Source organism: Neltuma alba, unplaced genomic scaffold, assembly GCF_004799145.2.
Source record: "Neltuma alba isolate B1F8T4 unplaced genomic scaffold, ASM479914v2 tig00012030_pilon, whole genome shotgun sequence".
In the NCBI taxonomy this organism is placed as follows: Eukaryota; Viridiplantae; Streptophyta; class Magnoliopsida; order Fabales; family Fabaceae; genus Neltuma; species Neltuma alba.
In genome coordinates, this window is record NW_021636597.1 from 1 (window position 1) to 18,698 (window position 18,698).

An 18,698-nucleotide genomic window follows, 5' to 3' on the forward strand; every position below is an offset into this window, starting at 1 on the left:
TCTGGCGGAACAACACAAGTTGATTTTTTTTTTTTTTTTTTGCATATTTGGTAAGCAACGACCGAAGAATTTGGCATGGTTTTTGCATTATGAATTGAATAAAGATTAATTTTAAGAATCTGAGCCCTATAATAAGTAACTCGACACTGGTCTCACGAATCTCTGGCAGGCTTCGTTGGGCATGTTAAAAACTTAAAATATTCTGTTTTAGCAGTTGGCAACTTACTGGCACCGTACGTCAATGTTTATTAAATTAATCTTCTGAAGCACTTGGCAACATGTGAATCTCACCAACCCACATGCTATCTTATGTCTTTACTGCACAAAAATTAATTGTAATCATTATGAAAAAATAATTGTAACTTGTAAGGTCGAGTAAGGATTTGGATTTTCTGCATTTCTTCAAACAGTTGATTAACTTACGAGAGAGAAAATTACTTTTCATCTAAGATTAACATTCTAATTTTGTAGTCTTTCGGTTTTTCCATTTAATAGGAAAGTGTCCGTAAGATGACTTTTGTGAATGACTAACAGATGGGGAGTGATCTCATTATCTAGACCATCTACAATATTGGAGGAAGCTTATCAATGTCAAGTTCTTATAATTACATCTGATGTCTTAATCCTACCAAGGATTTACATAACTTTGCTGATAATTTTGTGATATTTCTTTAGTTATTGATTAGTATTATAATTGAAAACATTTTGTGCCTATTCCTCACCACAAATACAATGGCCTCTGATAACTAAAATTTCTTTTAACAGTTCAAATATTTTAGGTACTTATATCAATTTCTGAAACTTTGGGCATGAAACAACACTTAGAATGACATCATCTTACGCATTCTGTCATCTTGAACAACAAGAAGAACCTTAAATACCAGTGTATCAAACAAACATAGACATCTTAGAAGCTTCTTGAAACTTAAGGTGCCACGACAAAAATGTTGTGTAACAAGTGCCTGATTAATTTCACCATTGTGCAGGAATGGGTTACAGCACAGGAGGAACTCGTGGCAAGATGGAGTGTTTGGAACAAACTGCCCTATCTTGCCTGGGCGGAACTTCACATACAATCTGCAGGTTAAAGACCAGATTGGAAGCTATTTCTACTTCCCATCTCTTGGAATGCAGAAAGCTGCAGGTGCATTTGGCTCTATCAGAATCTGGAGCCGTCCTAAAATACCTGTCCCTTCCCTTCTCCTGCTGGTGACTTCCCTGTTCTTGCTGGAGACTGGTTCAAGACAGATTACCGTGTAATAATTCTATAACACTTGTTTCAGTTTCTTCCCTTCTGTTTTCAGGTTCTCTAATTTATCTCCTTGTTACTGAACTACGGCTAATTTCTGTTTTGTAATATGTAGAGACTAAGAAGACTCCTTGAGAATGGCCATAATCTTCCATTCCCTGATGGACTTCTCATTAATGGACGTGGCTGGAATGGTTACACTTTCACAGTTGATCAAGGTTGGCTTCTGAATAAAGTTTGATTCCCCATTTTAGGTTTTGGTCATTACTGAACTGCATCAACATTGACTCCAGACTTGGTCATGCACTGGATAGCTTGCTCAGTCCCAACAAATAATCTCAATTTGAAGTCCAAATTAAATCTGGGATTTTGATTGAGACCCAACTTGAGTTATAATCAATTTCTAGCTTAGTTGTCAAAAGGCCTAAGCCTAGCTAGGCTTGGCTTGAACTTAAATTTATGAAGATTAATATATATAATTTATTTATTTTTAATCTTGAAAGCGTATAATCAAATGGCTTTAAAAACTTTAAGGCTTAAAGATCTGTGCATTTTATTTTTAGAATTTTGTTCAAAATTAATTTAAATAAATAAACAACAGTTCATCAAGTTCCAAGGTTGAGTAATCCTAGTTGGCCAAGACTTCGGATCATTTTTATTTTTTATTTCCTCCTTCAAAAGTCGTAACTGAAAATAGCCAAGACCAACTTGTGAACTGTCTTGATTAACAGACATTGAGCATTAGTTTTTGAACCATTGGTGCTTCATAGCTAAATTTCAATTTTTTTTGCAACAAAAGCTGACATTTTTCACAAACTTCCAAGGTTGTGCCTGTGGTTACATCATTGTTCCATTATCGTATATTGCAGGTAAGACATATAGATTCAGGATATCAAATGTGGGGCTTACAACATCCATAAACTTCAGGATACAGGGTCACACGATGAAACTTGTAGAGGTAGAAGGGTCACATACACTTCAAAATGTATACTCTTCTCTTGACGTCCATCTTGGTCAAAGCTACTCTGTGCTGGTCACTGCTAATCAGCCCCCTCAGGATTACTATGTCGTGGTCTCTACAAGATTCACCAGAAGGGTACTTACAACAACAGCCGTTCTTCATTACAGCAATTCTTTTAAGGGGGTTTCTGGTCCTGTTCCTGTAGGACCTACCCTGGATGTTGTTTCATCTGTCAGGCAGGCCAGATCCATCCGGTATGCTTTATTTGTCTTTCACTTCATCATTTATTTAAAGTATTATTTTCTTTTAAAGTCTATCTGTTTGAATTTGAAACTGATGTACTATTACACTATTACACTCCTCTTGCTCTGTTTATCATTCTCACTGTCTTCATCTACATGAGAATGCTAATGCAGTGAAGGACTTTATGGTTAAGAGTTTGCTTCGCTTATAATAGTGTTCTAAGATTTTGTTTCCCTTTTTTGGGCCAAGTGCAATGTGCTTGTCATTTTTTTATTGGTAAATGCACTCTGCTTTTTATGGGAATTAAGCAGATATTCAATTTTAGCCTTGTAACAGCTTTCGACACTCAAACCATATGAATTATAAATAAAAAGAAATACTTTTACTAATAAATTTTTTGTCATCAATTTAATGTGAGTGTATATTCCTTTTATGTTTGAGGCCAAATGCCCCAAAGAAATTAAAATATAATGAAACTAACCATAAAAATTTGCATGGCGCCCTTCAAACCACAGGGAAACTATAATTTACCCTATCTTATCCTCTACCATCAAGAACACCGATTGACCTAAATTTTATTCGTAAGTAGTTCTGCCATGATTTTAGTGTTTCTTACATCTTTTAGAACCTTGTCATAGCATTCTTTATTGGTTTATTTCAAATGGGAAACTATCCAATATTGACTAAGATTGTTTTTTTCTGATGCTCCAACCAGATGGAATCTGACAGCAAGTGGACCAAGACCAAACCCTCAGGGCTCCTACCACTATGGAATGATCAAGCCTTCTAGAACCATTGTGCTTGCAAACTCTGCTCCTATTATCAATGGGAAGCAGAGGTATGCTGTTAATAGTGTCTCATTTCAACAACCAGATACTCATTAAAGCTTGCTGATTACTTCAATATCCCTGGAGTTTTCTATGTCGGAAGCATTCCTAGCTACCCCACTGGAGGAAATGGCTACCTCCAAACATCGGTCATGGGTGCTAATTTCAGAGAATTTGTGGAGATTGTGTTCCAAAATGGGAAAACACTCTTCAGTCATGGCAATTGATGGTTATTCCTCGGGTTGTGGGTAAGCTAGCATATATCCTTAATAAACTGTCTTCTGTTCCTTTGTTGGTTACATTGTCAAGTGGATATCTCCTTAGGGTTTTGCTTGCTATTCCTTTTCATTTGGGTAATAGATATTTTTTATATTGTTGTTTGAAATAATAAGTAGTGATGGTTGTTCATACCTCAAAGTTCATTATTGCATATTGGTTTGTTCATTGTCATTGTGTATTTTAAATGAAATTTGATATAGTTAAAACTGTTTTCATGGACCTAACATTATTGAATTCCATAGAATGTCATTTGTGAAACATTTTAACAAATAATTCACATTATTTTATGATTGTACACAAGTTATATTAGTAATAACAGAACCAATGGCATGAGACTATTAGGGCGAATTTATTTAGGGCCAAAATATAGAGTCTCAAGTGTAATTTACCCTTTTCTGTTTCCATTCTAAATATCTGACTTGCCATTTTGTGAAATGTTCAGGTTTGGTAGTGGCCAGTGGACAGCTGCAAGTAGAAATAGCTACAATCTGAGAGACACTGTTGCTAGATGCACCACTCAGGTAAAAACCATGGAAGAATGTCCTTCCAATCATTTGAGTAAATTTGTGACTGAACAGAAAAGGCTGAACATTTAACTTGTAAACGGTACATCAAGAAAAACCTCAAACACTGGAGAGATCCATTGAAGTCTTTTGAACTTTTCATTATCTCTGCATCCAAATCATACTCATTAGCTTTATAGGTCTTTTTTGCTCATATACTAATCCTAATCTTAACATTAAGCATTAATTAATCTTCGGTTGACTGATCTGGGAAAAGAAGTTTTCTTGAAGTCATTTAATGGATACATGTGTGTCAAAGTTTCTTATCTTGCAGTATAATCCATTATTGAAACAAAGCTGTCTTGTTCCAAATGAACTCAGGTATACCCAAGGTCATGGACAGCGATCTACATGCCTCTGGACAACGTGGGAATGTGGAACATAAGGTCTGAGAACTGGGCGAGGCAGTACTTGGGGCAGCAATTCTATCTTAGGGTATATACACCTTCCAAGTCTTATAGAGACGAATATCCAGTCCCAAAGAATGCTCTTCTTTGTGGCAGGGCAAGGGGTCGTCACACAAGGCCTTTCTGACGAGGACAAGACAAGTCAAACATCTGATGTTGAGTTGAGAATTTGATTGCCTGTATTCGAAGAGTTTACTTAAATGTTGTCTTGTTAATTTATGTAAGTAGAATCGTACATTCTTGATTGTCACGAGAGGGTGACATAATGTCATTGATTTGGATTTGTTTATGTTAACATGCGGGAAATTTAAATTCTAGAGCTCATCTTCAGCTCTGGATTTTGATCAAAGGCGGGAATTTGAATTTCTTAGCAATGACTTATCAAGCTTCTGGTACTGAATTGAGGTCACAATCTGGGCAAATCCTTTTAAGATTTTCTTGTTTAATACCACCACTAGTATGTAATATAAGAGTTAATTAATTAATTTAGATAAATTAAAAAAATTAGTTAAGTTAGTTATTTATAACAAATATGAATTGATTTTCTTAAAACACTCTTTTTAATCATAATTATCATTGGATGAAAACTCTTGTTATGTATAATCAATAGGGATATTTTAGATAATTAATTATAACTTTATGAGACATATTGGATTGAGATATTATATTTAGGATAAATTTAATTTCTAACTTGTTTTTATATTTAAAACCGGAGATAGTACCATTTAAGACCAACTAGAATTAATGCGTCGCAAGGAGGAAAGTGTAGATTTTCAAAATTCAATGTTACCATAGATTAGCGTATTGTTGGATCTAGTTAGGGGAAGTTTTTTTTCAAACACCTAATCTTGAGAGAGATTGAAAAGTTTCTTTCACTTGACAGAATCATTGCTGGTGATTGTCACTATACAACTGGTATACAGTTATACACTTTATGATAATTTTTGTTGGGATGCCTGCATTTTCCCTGTGATCCTACGACTGCCTAATGAAAAAGGAAAAATGCCTAATTTTTGGTGGCACGGCTATGTTGTCTGGGATGGTGGGTTGGGACTTTTTAAGTCAAGAGCATATATTCTTTTCACATTATAAATGGACATACTAATTAAAAATTACTACATCCGATCCTTATATTAAGACCGTGTTTGACTTTTATTTTAGTCATAAATATAAGACCCCAATATACTTTGTCTCTCATATTTATATATTTTTTTTCCTAAAGTAACCCTTCTAATAATAATAGTTCTAGTCAATATACTTGATTAGTAAGGATATTTTAGGAAAGATAACACCTATTTAATTAGGACAAATAACTAACTCAACTTCCTTTATTAATCTCCTCAAATTAGTCAACTGACTCTTATAATTAGGACTGGAGGTAGTATATTAGAGTTTTATGAGTATACCAAACAAATTTTTAACCCTACTTCTATTAAAAAAACTCTTCCCCGATGTCAAACAGGCATCAAGGGAAATATCATACTACCTTCGATCCTTAATTTATAAGAGTTAGTTGACTAATTTGAACAGATTAACGAATTAGTTAAGTTAGTTATTTATAATAATTAGGTCTTATTTTTTTAAAATATCCTTGCTAATCAATATATTGGCTAGAACTATTATTATTACAAGGACTATTTTGAAAATAAATAAATATGAAAGATAAAGTAAATTGGGGTCTTAAATTATATTTAAGACCAAAATAAAATTCAAACGAGTTCTTTTTATTAAGGATCAGAGGTAGCATATATTCTGATAAAATATCAGTAATTCTTTATTCGATTGATGGTTTGCGGCTTGCCAAGTTGCACTCTATTAGCTTCTATGCGTATGTTAATGTATGAATGAAGTTATTGCACTCGTTACTAGAACGAATTCAAATCCAGCAGACCTGTCAATATGACAAAAATGAATACAAATCACTGAGGAGAAATGCTAAACATATATATGTTGAATCACTCTCAACAATTACTTTTAAGCTCAACCCCTCCAAGGCCGCTTTAAACAACCAACCAAGCATATACACAGATCTGCACCAATCCTCATACATGACAAGCTTTTATGACAAATATGTGTATGTAGACACTGGTCAAAGGTTGTAAGAATCCATTAAAGTTGTTCCTATTGCAGTGTTCTTTGAAGTCTAAAGGGAGGGGGTGACAGCAGCAAATATAGTACTCTCTGAATAGAGTCAAGAAATACACACACACACACAACATGAGCAGTGAAGATACTGCAGGGTTTCTGGAATCCTACGTAAGACCAGACACATGAGAGGGAATATTCTGCAATATTCTGAACCGCCTGGTCTGATTCTGATCTCTTCCATTCCATGCATTCGCATGTCAGTGAGGTCTGGTTTTTCTCAGCAAACTCGGCTTTGTCCCCAGAAACTTCCAAGTAAAGCCTCCTTGCTTATTCCAACCAATGGCATCTACCTATGTCCATACCCTGCAAAGCTAAGGTGTGAGCGTGGGAGGAAATTCCGACATGCGAGCTATGCCTACGTGGCAACTAACCCCCAACAACGTTTGAATACACACACATGGCCGTCGTCTCTGCCCCGGATAACCGGAGCGTTTCATGAACTGATTAGTGTAGCTTCTTCGAATATGACATTCTGGGTTTTCATCAATAAGTTTCCTCTGGAGACATCATTGCTTATGTCAACTTATATCTTAGTTAACTTCTGAAAATCTTTCTAAAATTTAATATTCTCCCATCATTAAGGACCCATTTGGATTGGCAGTAGAAACTGGATGTGATATATTCAAAATAGAGATAAAAGAAACCAGCTGGATTGGTGATGTAATTATAAGATGTGGAACTTGGAATTATATATTCTCTTGTTGCTTTTATTTTCTTCATATACAAATATATGGTATAATGATATTCATTATTATTGAGTTAGATTTAAGTATTTTTTTATTCTAATTGAGAGTAACTCTTTCAAAGTCATTCAACTTATTCATACATATTTGAATTTAAAACTTCGCACCTAAATTTGTTTTCTTGGATCTCTCTTCTCACATGCATGATTGTGTAGCTATATGAAGAATTTCTCTTCTTTTCAATGTTTTTACTTTATCTATCCTTTTTATGACTAAAGGAGATCTCCTCAATTTATACATAAAAACACATTCTTTTCTAATTCATTTATGATTTTCCCCTTAATTGTTTCCTTTTTTCTCTCTCCTCTTGAGCCCTTAAACTGAAGATTATGGTTTTACTGACTGGGTTGTTACAGCCTGCAGTAATAATTTGATAATTACTGTGATGGGAACATTTGTTTTTTTTTAAAAAAAAAATACAGGGGAAGTGCTATTTTATAAATGGAGAGGTCTTTGATTATTTGAGCAGAAAAAGAATCTGCAGAACTGCAGGGAATATATAATCAATGGCTGTGGGGTTTTGATCAAATGTTAAAAGCTATACCAATTTATTTTTTTCAGAAAAGAAAAAAAAAAGGTGGCTGTGGCATTTCAAGACTAAAAGAAAAGAAAATTAATTAGACAGCAGAATCTTTTGTCCTTATTATAAACAGACAGAATGTCCGAAAAAAATATCATGATCTGAAGAAAATGATATCATACTTAGACTTTCTTGGTGGGAATATATATAGCCTTCTAAAACCTTCCATTTTCATGCAATTCATCATGAAGCCAATAACTTTGTGAATTACTATTATACTAGGGATTTTGAGTCATGAGTTTCCACCACATCTCATCATTTAAGAATCTGCAAAATAATTTTTCAATTCCAATTTTGAATATAGGAGCTAGATGTAACTAATTTGCATATAAGGTTCAGGTGTATCCAGTACTCCGAAATATTTTTTCATGTGCATCCAACACCCTGAAGTATTTTATAGTGTATTTAGTATTCCCAAATATTCCCGAAATATTTTTTTTAGATGCATCCAGTATTCTGAAGTTTTTTTTTTGTCTTGGTGCTAAATACACCAAAAATATTTTTGGGTGCTAGACGCACCTAAAAAAAATACTTCAGGGTACTGGATATACCAAAAAATACTTCACAGTAATAAATGCATCTGAGAAAATATTTCAAAATGCTCGATGCATCCAATGAAATATTTCAGGACATTGCATGTACCTTAACCCTTACATATATTATGAACATTTCTTAGTTTAGTCATTTGTTATAACTATGCTATGGTTTTCTTAAAATACCATTTTAATCATTATTATCTTGATTGATAAAAATTCCTTTAATACCATACCAGTGAACTACAAAGTACTCCTCTAGTCCTATTTACCGGACAGACTATTTATCGGACAGAGAGAGAATGCATTTTTGTTCTATTTGTAGGGCATTAAGAGATATTTTTTGCATGAATGTACAATTTTACCCGTCATTTATTATTGTGTTGACTTTATTTACATGAAGTAAAATATATATTAAATAGGGATAAAGTTAAAAAGTTGTTAAATTTTAAATGAAAATTAATGAAGTTTAATGTTTTTTTTTTGTCTATATGAAACATGCAAGAAGTGACTTATAAATAAGACTAGAGGAGTATATCTTATATTTAGAACTAGAGATAGTAATATATGCAATGAATGCGAATAATTTGGAAAAAATTTATAGATTTGGGAGACAAGAATTGATTGAGGCATTACATTTAAAATCAAAATATACCTTTTAATTAACTATCTCTTGTATTTGGAACACACACCCACATAATGAAGATTCGATTTGTCTGCTTTATATTTCAAATGGAATTTATGAAGTTTTACATGAGAGATCTGAAACTGCGTGTTTTTTTCTTCTATCAATCGAAAGTGTGTAAGACTACAAGCTCATGAAGGGGTCACAAAAGGACAAGGCCTTTAGTATATTTATTCTTCTTTTGTTCCTTTTAGGAACCGCCTGCTCCTAGCTAGCCAGCAACACAAATTATAAGGACACTAACAAAAGTTACTATTAATTAATGAAGAGGTCTCAACTACACTCTCTCAAAGTCTCTCCAATATCATCACTTTCTCCTCCTCCTCCTCCTTCTTCACTTGGCACTAGGGCTGCACCGGAGATGACAATTATTGGTGATAATGACCGGCGTTTGGGATGGAGATCGCCGGCCGTTAGGCCTTATGTACGGTCCAAAACGCCTCGGCTTCGGTGGACATCTGATCTTCACCATTGCTTCTTACTTGCAGTTCAGAGGCTTGGGGGAGAAGAGAGTATATAATATAATTAATTAAGTTTTTCTCAAATTTTGTCCTCTTATCATTCTTCCTGTTCTTGTTCTTCTTCTCTTATATATAATGACTGAAAAACATATATTATTCTTACAAGACATTCCTGGAGTGTTTTTGAAAAAGTTGATAAACAGGTTTCAATTTATATTAATGTTGAATTTTGCAGGGGCAACACCTAAGTTGGTCTTACAGCTCATGAATGTTAAGGGCCTTACCATTTCTCATGTCAAAAGCCATCTTCAGGTACAGCATCGATTATTATGGGATGTTCGGTTTAATTTTAACTTGTTTTAAATGGTCCTAGGCTGTGTAAATATATAAGATGAATTCTATCTCATAAATAGCAAAAGTGATGATTTTTAAGTAATTTTACTTTGTAATCTGCGTAGTTTTTTTTTTTTTTTCCCCGGTCAAAAGTGTAATCTACATATATAGTTACTTCATTCTTCTTCTTCGATAGACCTTCCTTTTTTCTTGGTTAAAAAACTGATTAAATTAAACCATTTTTCTTTCAGAAATAATTTTTTTAGTTTCCAAATTCTTTAGTATATGGTTTTGACCTTTATGCTTCTTTATTAATTATTAACAGATGTACAGGAGCATGAAGCATGAGCAGACGCTACAAGGTACGTGCAAAATTATTATTATTTCCTAAATTGGCTGGTAATTAATACCCAAAAAAATGTAATTAATGAATAATTAACCTGCAACTTGATTCCCTTTTAATTCCTTGACCAATATTACGAAAATGGTATCGAATATTCTTCGATCATTTCTCCATAAAATATAATATTTTCCACACGACACAAAATTAATTCAGAATTTCGGATAAGATCATATGTAGTGTGTGTGCATGCACATAATTAACAAAATTTAGCAGCTTCAGCAGCAGCTAAGAAGAATGAAGAGGCAGTGGGTTTCTTACAAGATTCGTCCTTCACATCAAAAAGTTATGGCGAAGAGAATGAAGAAAACCAAACATGCGCAACTCACTGTTGTTTGGCAAAGTTTAAAGCTATCCAAGCGCCATGGTACAAGCTTAATAACCATATATATAATGTCTGGTTAAATGATTTTATGAATTTATTAATTAATTTTACGTACGTAAGCAAGGTAGGTAGTGTGGAAGAATATAATGAGTTAAGTTGCCATTTTTGATTAGCTTCTCCATATTGTCGGAGTTGCAGGAATAATATTAAGGAGGAAGAACATAATGATGACAAAGATGGAAGAAGGGAGGAGAATACATCAGAAGCAATTCATGGTGTCAGAGAGCAGACCCGTTCCTATATCATCTTCAACGACCTTTTCAAAAGCCCCGCGGATACTGTAATAATGTTCCCTCTCCCTCATTTAATTCTATTCTGATCTTCCACTTTTTTTAGTGGCCATATAATATATGGAGACTTGAGCCTGAGCTTTTAGTACATACATACTCTCTCTGGTTCTAGTATAAGAGCTAACACTTTGATGTTAAATAGAAGGACTCGATTCAACTTGCTAGTGACTTTAAGATCAAGTTTTGAAGAAAATGAGATTTGATTGCAATGATGATTCTAATAAACATTAGAATGTATTGAAAAGAGGGATATGTACGAAAGGAAATGTAAACTGAATTGAGATCATGGCGAAAGAATAATATTGATATTGATATTAATTCCAGTTATCATGTGTTTAGGAGGAGAGGAAGGAGATGAAAGCAGAAAGTGGAGCTGGTGGTAATGATCAAAGATTGGAAGGGGAAGATTTGCAGGAGATAGGAGAGAGAGTGGGTGTCGAAGACGACAAGAAGCTGTCTCTGTCAATGAGCTCAAAAGGTTTTCGGGCATGGCTGATGAAGCAATCCAACCCCCCTGGTCTTCCCCTAAATGATGTCTCTCTTCACCTCACCCTCTCCTTCAACACCACCACCAATCTCTAAGTGCCTATATATTATCCTTTATCATCAAAAAATAACTCTAACTCTACCTCCCTTCCCTTACACGCGCACACACACACACACTCACTCTACTAAATTCATCATAATATCAATGTCTTCCTGGATCTATTTACTTCATTTTCGTACATGTCCCCCTAATTTACATAACCTATATACATATATATATATATATATATATATAGGGTTAATATGATTGTTAGTCTTATTTTCATAGTTTCCATAACTCTAACTTTAGTTCTGTTTGATTCAATTTTGGTTTTGGCTGTTTAGTTTATAAAGACTTAGTATGAAGCTATAAAAACTAAAACTAACCATTTGAAATTACAGAGACTAAAATCAAAATTCGATCAAACTGTGAGGATTGACAATCATATTAACCCTATATATACCACTTTGATTCTTATTATAAGTTACTTGTAACTTGTTCTCATCTCATACACTAAGAAATGTATTAAATTGACAGAATTTTTTAAATTTACCCTTATTAAGTTTTTTTTCACGTTTAAAAATCATCCTCATCTCTCTCCTTTCTCTCTTTTTAATAAGAATCAAATAAGAGTAAAATTAAAAAGTAATAATTAAATATCCTAAAAGAGACTTATATTTAGGGCAAAAAAATTTTTCCTGCAATTAACTTGGGAAAAATGATATAAAAAGAAGTTGAAAATTGCAATATTACAATTCAAGCATCTAAGAGTTTAAAATCCCCAGAAAGAAAGTGATGTCTGATTTGGTATTTTACAAATATAGTCAAATGACTAAAATGCCCTTGTATCAGATTTTTTTTTAAAAAAAAAAAAGTTACCAAACTTGTCTTTGCTAATATATTCCTTATCATTGGTTGTTTAACACTTGTCATTACCAGTTCATAGCTTATTAATAAATAACTTGTCATTATCAGTATATTTCTTGTCATTTGCGATTCAACACTTATCATTGTCAGTTCACAACTATTAATAAACTTTTTGATATAAGGATATTTTTGTCATTTAACTAAATTGGCAGAATACTCAATAAGGCATCACTTCCTCTTTGGAATTTTGAAGTCTTAAGTGTCTCAATTGAAATATTGCAATTTTCACTTCTTTTTTTGTCATTTTTCCATTAACTTATACTCTCTCTAGTCCATAACGTAAAAAGTTGGTTAAGTTTTTTCATAAAGCAAGGAATGTTAGTTAAGTCTTTTTTTTTTTTCCAAATTAATAGAAATGACCTACTTTACCCCTATTAAAGAATATGATTACAAAAAAAAAAAAAATTTCTCTCATCTCTCCTCTCTCTTCCGTGTAACAAGAGTTAAAAGTGAAAAACTATCATTAATTATTTTGTCAACTGGCCTTTTTTTTTTTAAAACCAACTTCTTGTATTATGAACCGGAGGAAGTACTAAGGATCAGGGTGGCATATATGAGCGTAACTATAATATATGTGTGTATTTTTATTACACATCTGAGGCATTATAGGACATTAAATATGAACACTTCTCTTAGTAGGATTCGATTTTTGATTTAGCATATTGTAAGGGACTAGTCTTTTCTAGACCCAACTTCCTGCTGGTTGTAAATATAATATTGTTTTGCTGTTTGACTAGTTTGCTTTGTACGCCACTACTTTGATTTGCTCTGGTGATAATCCTGGGATCATCCGAAAGGGCCTGTACTTTTATTGGGCCAATCTTCAACAAGGGCTTTTAATCACGACATAGCAAAGCCTCCCGCCGGGGGGGGGGGGCCATGAAGGAAGGAAGGAAGGAAAAAACATACGAAAATTTGCGATAGAAAAAAGAAAAAGAGAGGCTAAAATACCCTAAAAAATATTAAAAGACAAATAAGAATAAATAAATTTCAGAATTTCAATTCAGACCTCAGATACTATTTAGAATTTTCAAATCTTGTAAAATTACACAGATATCCTTTACTATTTTTTTTAACTATTTTTTTAAAATACTGTTACCTCAGCACTTTCAATCGTTGAAGTTCTGGCACTGGCAACCTTGCCAGTGGCCAACCCCGAAGCTTCAATAACATGTCACGAGAATTCTAATGACTTGTTGCCGGAACTCCGGTGACTACTCTTTCTTATGTATTGACTATTCTTTTTTAGCTATGGAGTACATTTATTTTTAAAACTTTGATGATTACTCTTGTTTAATTACTAACTACTCTAGTATTGTGATTGAATACTTTTATTTTTAAAATTTTGATGGCTACTTTTATTTAGCTATTGACTACTCTAGTTTTGCTATTGACTACTTTTGTTTCAAAAATTCAAAAAATTTGGAGATCTAGTGACTACTTTTTGTTTGGTTATTTACTACTCTTGTGAAATTAATAATTATATGAAAGTATTCACCAGAACTTTAAAAACAAAAGTAGTCAATAGTTAAATTAGAGTAGTCAATAGCTATATAAAAGTAATCACCAAAAGTAAAGACAGTGTTGTCATTTCACAATATTTTAAAATTCTAAAATAGTACCTAGGGTCTGATTTGGGATTTTAAAATCCACCCACCCTTATTTGTTATTTAGTACTTTTGAGGATATTTTAGTGTCTTTTTTTTAAAAAAAAATTTCATCTCAAATATTAAAAATTCGAGATCTAAAATTTATAAATTCATTTTTTTCACTCTCTTTTTTTTTTGGTTTTGGAGACGCGGACGGACTAAATATATCAAGTATTAAATGTTGATTCGGCGTATCAATTAATAATGTATAATATATGATTGGCCAAAAAAATAATGCATAATACTCCTCTGATCCTATTTATAGGCCAGAGAGAGAAATGTTTTTTTAGTCATATTTATAAGTCGTTTTATTAAATTTTTACTGTGAATATACCATATTGTCCTTTATTTATTATAGTGTAGATAGTTATTCTTTTTGAAATGAGCATATATTAAATAGAGGCAAAATTGAAAAGACGATATATTTTAATAAAAAGTTAATGCAGTTTAAAGTTTTTTTTTATATATGTAAACATGTTGAAAGTGCTTTATAAATAGGATCAGAGAAGTATATTTTATCGATTTTTATAAACCTCCTGGAAAAAAGAGATTTTTGTATATCTCTATTTGTTAAAAAATAAAATAAAATAAATCTCTGAAAATATTTGCAAATTTTATAATGTCTTAAGATTTGAAGAATAATTAGTTCAATCAACACTAATATTATTGAGATAACCTATACCTATATATGTGTATGTTTGTGTGTGTGTATATATAGGCATTGGTGACTGTATTCCACTTTTGGGATTATTATAGACATTTGCGGTTTGTTGAGTTACATCTGAAAGATAATTTTACTAAATTGTTGTACAAGTGGCAAAGTGGGAGTAGTTGAGTTGTATATATATATTTAATTATATATATCCACACCTAAACAAGTTGATGAAAATCTATAGAAAGAGAAAGAGAGGATTTAATAAAGAAGAATAAAATCTTGTAAAGTGATTACCGTAATAAGAAAAATCTTGGAGAGGAAGATTGTTGATGTCTAACAATTGATCTGTTCCTGAAGACAAGGGCACTGTCTTTGTCTCTTTGAAGTTGTTTTAATTTCTATTCGATATGGCTTTAATAATGCCTCGTTGTTTGTGGCACCTCTGATACGTGGCAGGCATTAATTAGAGAAGTTGTTGAAATCATTAATTATCATCTCATTAACAATGGAATATAAGTCTTACCATTATAATTTCATCAAAAATCGTTGGCAGGAAAAAGTTCATAAAAAATATATTGAAATATAGGTCCTATTTATAAAGCAAAACGAGAAAAAAAAAATAGTCTTATTTTTTTTTTGTGAAAAAAAATAGTTTTATTTATATAGGATATAAGAAGAAATTTTTTATATAAATATATAATTTTACTGTTTATTTATAATTATGTTGATTTTGTTCTCGTCAAATATAAAAATTTGTTGAGTTTTAATCTGATAAAGTTAATAAAATTTAAAATTTTTCTTGATCTTTATGAAATATTGTAAGTGACTTATAAATAAAATCAAAAGAGTTTTTTTTTTTTTTAAACTTATCCTTCATTTTCCAAGGAAGTTTGTGTAGCTTTGAAACGAGAAGACATACTATCTTTATCAAAAAAAGAAGAAGCCATACTATCTGTGTGTAATTCTATCAAAACATATTTTCTACTTTTAAGAAAAATTATGTGCAATTTAAACATAAAAAACAAGTTTGTACCCTCTCTTCTTTTTTATTACGAGGTACCTTTAGATAAGAGATGGATTATCCTTATTATAAGTTACTTGATGAAATATTAAATTTTTTCTAATTTTACTCTTATTTAAAGTTATTAAAAATGAAAGAGAACATAATATAAAATTCAAAATTGTTTATTTAAATATGGATAATATTGAAAATTTATTCCATTTTCAGACGTATCTAATGACATACATACCCTCCTTTTCTTGATTCCAGGGACCGGAGGGAGTAATTTTTAATAGAACAACAGGAATAATAAATACATGATTTAATTTATTCATGTATTAATTGTTACTATGATTGACTTTGATGCGTTTACTTTCAACACTGATCAACTAATAGAAAATTGCAAAGATATGGAAGTAAACCCACTAAACCATATGCTTCAAACTAAGTGAAGGGTTTAATTAAAGCTTAATTATTATATGTATATAGATGATTAATAAAATAAAGCTGCAGGTAATTATTATGCTCCCTTTAACGAGGAATTGCAATGTGATTTGTTAAGAGCATATGACTGACAGATATGAAATTATATAATGAAAAGATCTAAAAATGTAGTGCTAATGGTTAGAGTGGTCCATCAAGGATCCAATAAAAACCAGCAAGCCAAGCTGTATCAAACTCTTGTATGTATCTGAATGATGAAACTTTAGGAGAATAAGAAGAAGAAGAAGGATATTTGCCTTCTATCTACTTTGCCACGCGTACACTTCAAGTGTCTTAGCCTCCACCAAACCAAACAATTTAACGACTACGACTAATATATATCCCTAAGTGGCCAAAACGCTTTACTTTTGTGTCTTTCCATGTTAGTTCTCACATGGCTTCCGAATGGGTGTTTTCCGATATAGTCACTTTGCCTCTTATTAATATTGGTCAATATAGCATCCAAGGAAGAAAAGAGGATATCATGTTATTTTCTAAAAATAAATAAATACATAATTTTGGGGGTCGAAATGATCTAAATATGACATTTTCTCCAATTATTTACAAATATTTCTTGTTTTTCTGGAGTGACAAATGCCTGTATTTTTCTATGTTCTACCTCCACTCATTGAGATAAGAGCTACTTGAGGGTTGAATCAGGTTACAAATATAAGACTTCTATACACTTTGGCTTTTAAATTTATAGTTCATTCTTCAAGGTATCCTTATTAATTACACATACAAGGAGTTCTGCTCTATAGTTAGTCATGATTAAAAATAGTACTTTAGATAAACCAACTCATATTTGTTACAAATAACTTATTTAACTAATATTTTTAATCTATTTAAATTAGTTAAATAACTCTTATCTTAAGAACAGAAAATAATATATCTTAGCTAATGACCATGATAAATTTAATATCGACTTATACATCAATTTATTTTGGATTAGTGGGAACATGTTGAAGAATAAAACTGAAGTGAACGTCACATGTATCATTTCCTTTATACTATTCACAATAGTATAAATTATACATGCTCTCGAATTTCTTCGCACATATCGAGATGATAGAGTCACCTACTCCACTAGTTCTAATTCAACCATGTTTTCTAGCTCTATAGCTAAATTTTATTAATATATAAGCAACAATACTAAAAATTTTGGATTTGATTATACATCAGAAGCATTAACTTCGCTTACAGTTCTTTAATATTTCCAGTCGGCTATGGTTGACCAAAGGGGACACTAATTGGACATTTCTTGACTTAGATGTCTTCCACATATAATCTTTTGCCCATAACTCTTCCCTTTGAAATGCAGTAATATAATATTATGCTGTATTATTTTAATGGACATGGATCTCTATATATAGGGCCAAGAAGAGGGGTCATTAATCATTACAAACACGAAGTTCGAGTTTCATATAGAGAGAATTATGGGTGCTAGTACTACTGCTAAGCTCACATTCGTGGCTTTGCTTTCATGGAGTACCTTTTGCGCTTTGAGTGGTATTGTTCAAGGGAAGGACGTGGATATTCATGATAATGGCTTTGTTGATCCAAACCGATGGAGGTTTGGTGGTGAAAATAATGGTGATTATTGTTCTTATAGAAGTTGGAGGGGCTGTGGGAGTTTCTTTGGAAAAGGTGTGAGAGATAATGAAGCAGCTGGCAATGGTGGTGGTGGAGGAGAGGGTGGTGGTGGTGGCGGCAATGGAGGTGGTGGGGGCTTTGGACGTGGTGAGGGATATGGTGCAAGTGGAGGTAGTATTGGAGGAGGTGGTGGTGGAGGAGGAGGAGGAGAGGGTGGAAGTAGTGGGTCTGGCCATGGAGAAGGATTTGGAGCTGGAGTTGGAGTAAGTGAAAGTGGAGGAGGTGGTGGAGGAGGAGGTGGAGAAGGTGGTGGAAGTGGTACTACCGGAGGATCTGGTCATGGAAGTGGATTTGGAGCAGGTGCTGGTGTTGGGGGAGGTGGTGCTGCAGGTGGTGGTGGTGGTGGAGGAGGAGGAGGAGGAGGAGAGGAGGAAGCAACATTGGAAGTGCCGGAGGCTCAGGTCACGGTAGTGGTTTTGGTGTAGGAGCTAGCATGGGAAATGAAGGTGGAGGAGGTGGAGGAGGCAGTGGTGGAGGTGATGGTGGAGGTAAGGGCAATGGTGGAGGACATGGTGAAGGTAGTGGATTTGGTGCAGGTTTTGGTGTAAGCAACAATGGAGGAGGTGGTGGTGGTGGAGGAGGAGGTGGAGGTGGCTCTAGTGGAGGAGGGGAAGGTTATGGAAGTGGTTTCGGAGCAGGTGGGGGAATGGGGGCATGGGAGGAGGAGGAGGCGGTGGTGGTAGGAGCAATAGTGGTGGAGGATATGGTCATGGTAGTG

The 18,698-nt window shown here is 33.2% G+C and overlaps 2 protein-coding genes, 1 long non-coding RNA gene and 1 pseudogene across 3 annotated transcripts; all 4 read left to right on the forward strand.

The window, feature by feature from the left end:
• The first annotated feature begins 986 nt into the window (after positions 1–986).
• LOC114721343 (L-ascorbate oxidase homolog) lies at positions 987–3,507 on the forward strand (annotated as a pseudogene).
• Positions 3,508–3,996: 489 nt separating this feature from the next.
• Positions 3,997–4,878, forward strand: LOC114721345 (uncharacterized). Its single transcript, XR_003738068.1, has 2 exons — positions 3,997–4,080; positions 4,444–4,878. It is a non-coding gene; the product is annotated as an uncharacterized LOC114721345 (long non-coding RNA).
• A 4,602-nt stretch (positions 4,879–9,480) lies between these two features.
• Positions 9,481–11,669, forward strand: LOC114721346 (putative Myb family transcription factor At1g14600). The gene is made up of 5 exons (XM_028907164.1): positions 9,481–9,730; positions 9,915–9,991; positions 10,338–10,374; positions 10,911–11,077; positions 11,427–11,669. Exons 1-5 carry the CDS (start codon positions 9,481–9,483, stop codon positions 11,667–11,669), a joined length of 774 nt encoding a protein of 257 aa, XP_028762997.1.
• Positions 11,670–17,763: 6,094 nt separating this feature from the next.
• On the forward strand, positions 17,764–18,405 carry LOC114721347 (putative glycine-rich cell wall structural protein 1). The gene has a single exon (XM_028907165.1). It carries the CDS (start codon positions 17,764–17,766, stop codon positions 18,403–18,405), a length of 642 nt encoding a protein of 213 aa, XP_028762998.1.
• Positions 18,406–18,698: the final 293 nt, after the last annotated feature.

Coding starts and splice junctions, on each gene's coding strand:
- LOC114721346 (XM_028907164.1), top strand. CDS start 9,481: ATGAAGAGGTCTCAACTACACTCTCTCAAAGTCTCTCCAATATCATCA. Junction 9,731..9,914: donor GAGGCTTGGGGGAGAAGAGA/GTATATAATATA, acceptor TGAATTTTGCAG/GGGCAACACCTAAGTTGGTC. Junction 11,078..11,426: donor TCAAAAGCCCCGCGGATACT/GTAATAATGTTC, acceptor TCATGTGTTTAG/GAGGAGAGGAAGGAGATGAA.
- LOC114721347 (XM_028907165.1), top strand. CDS start 17,764: ATGGGTGCTAGTACTACTGCTAAGCTCACATTCGTGGCTTTGCTTTCA.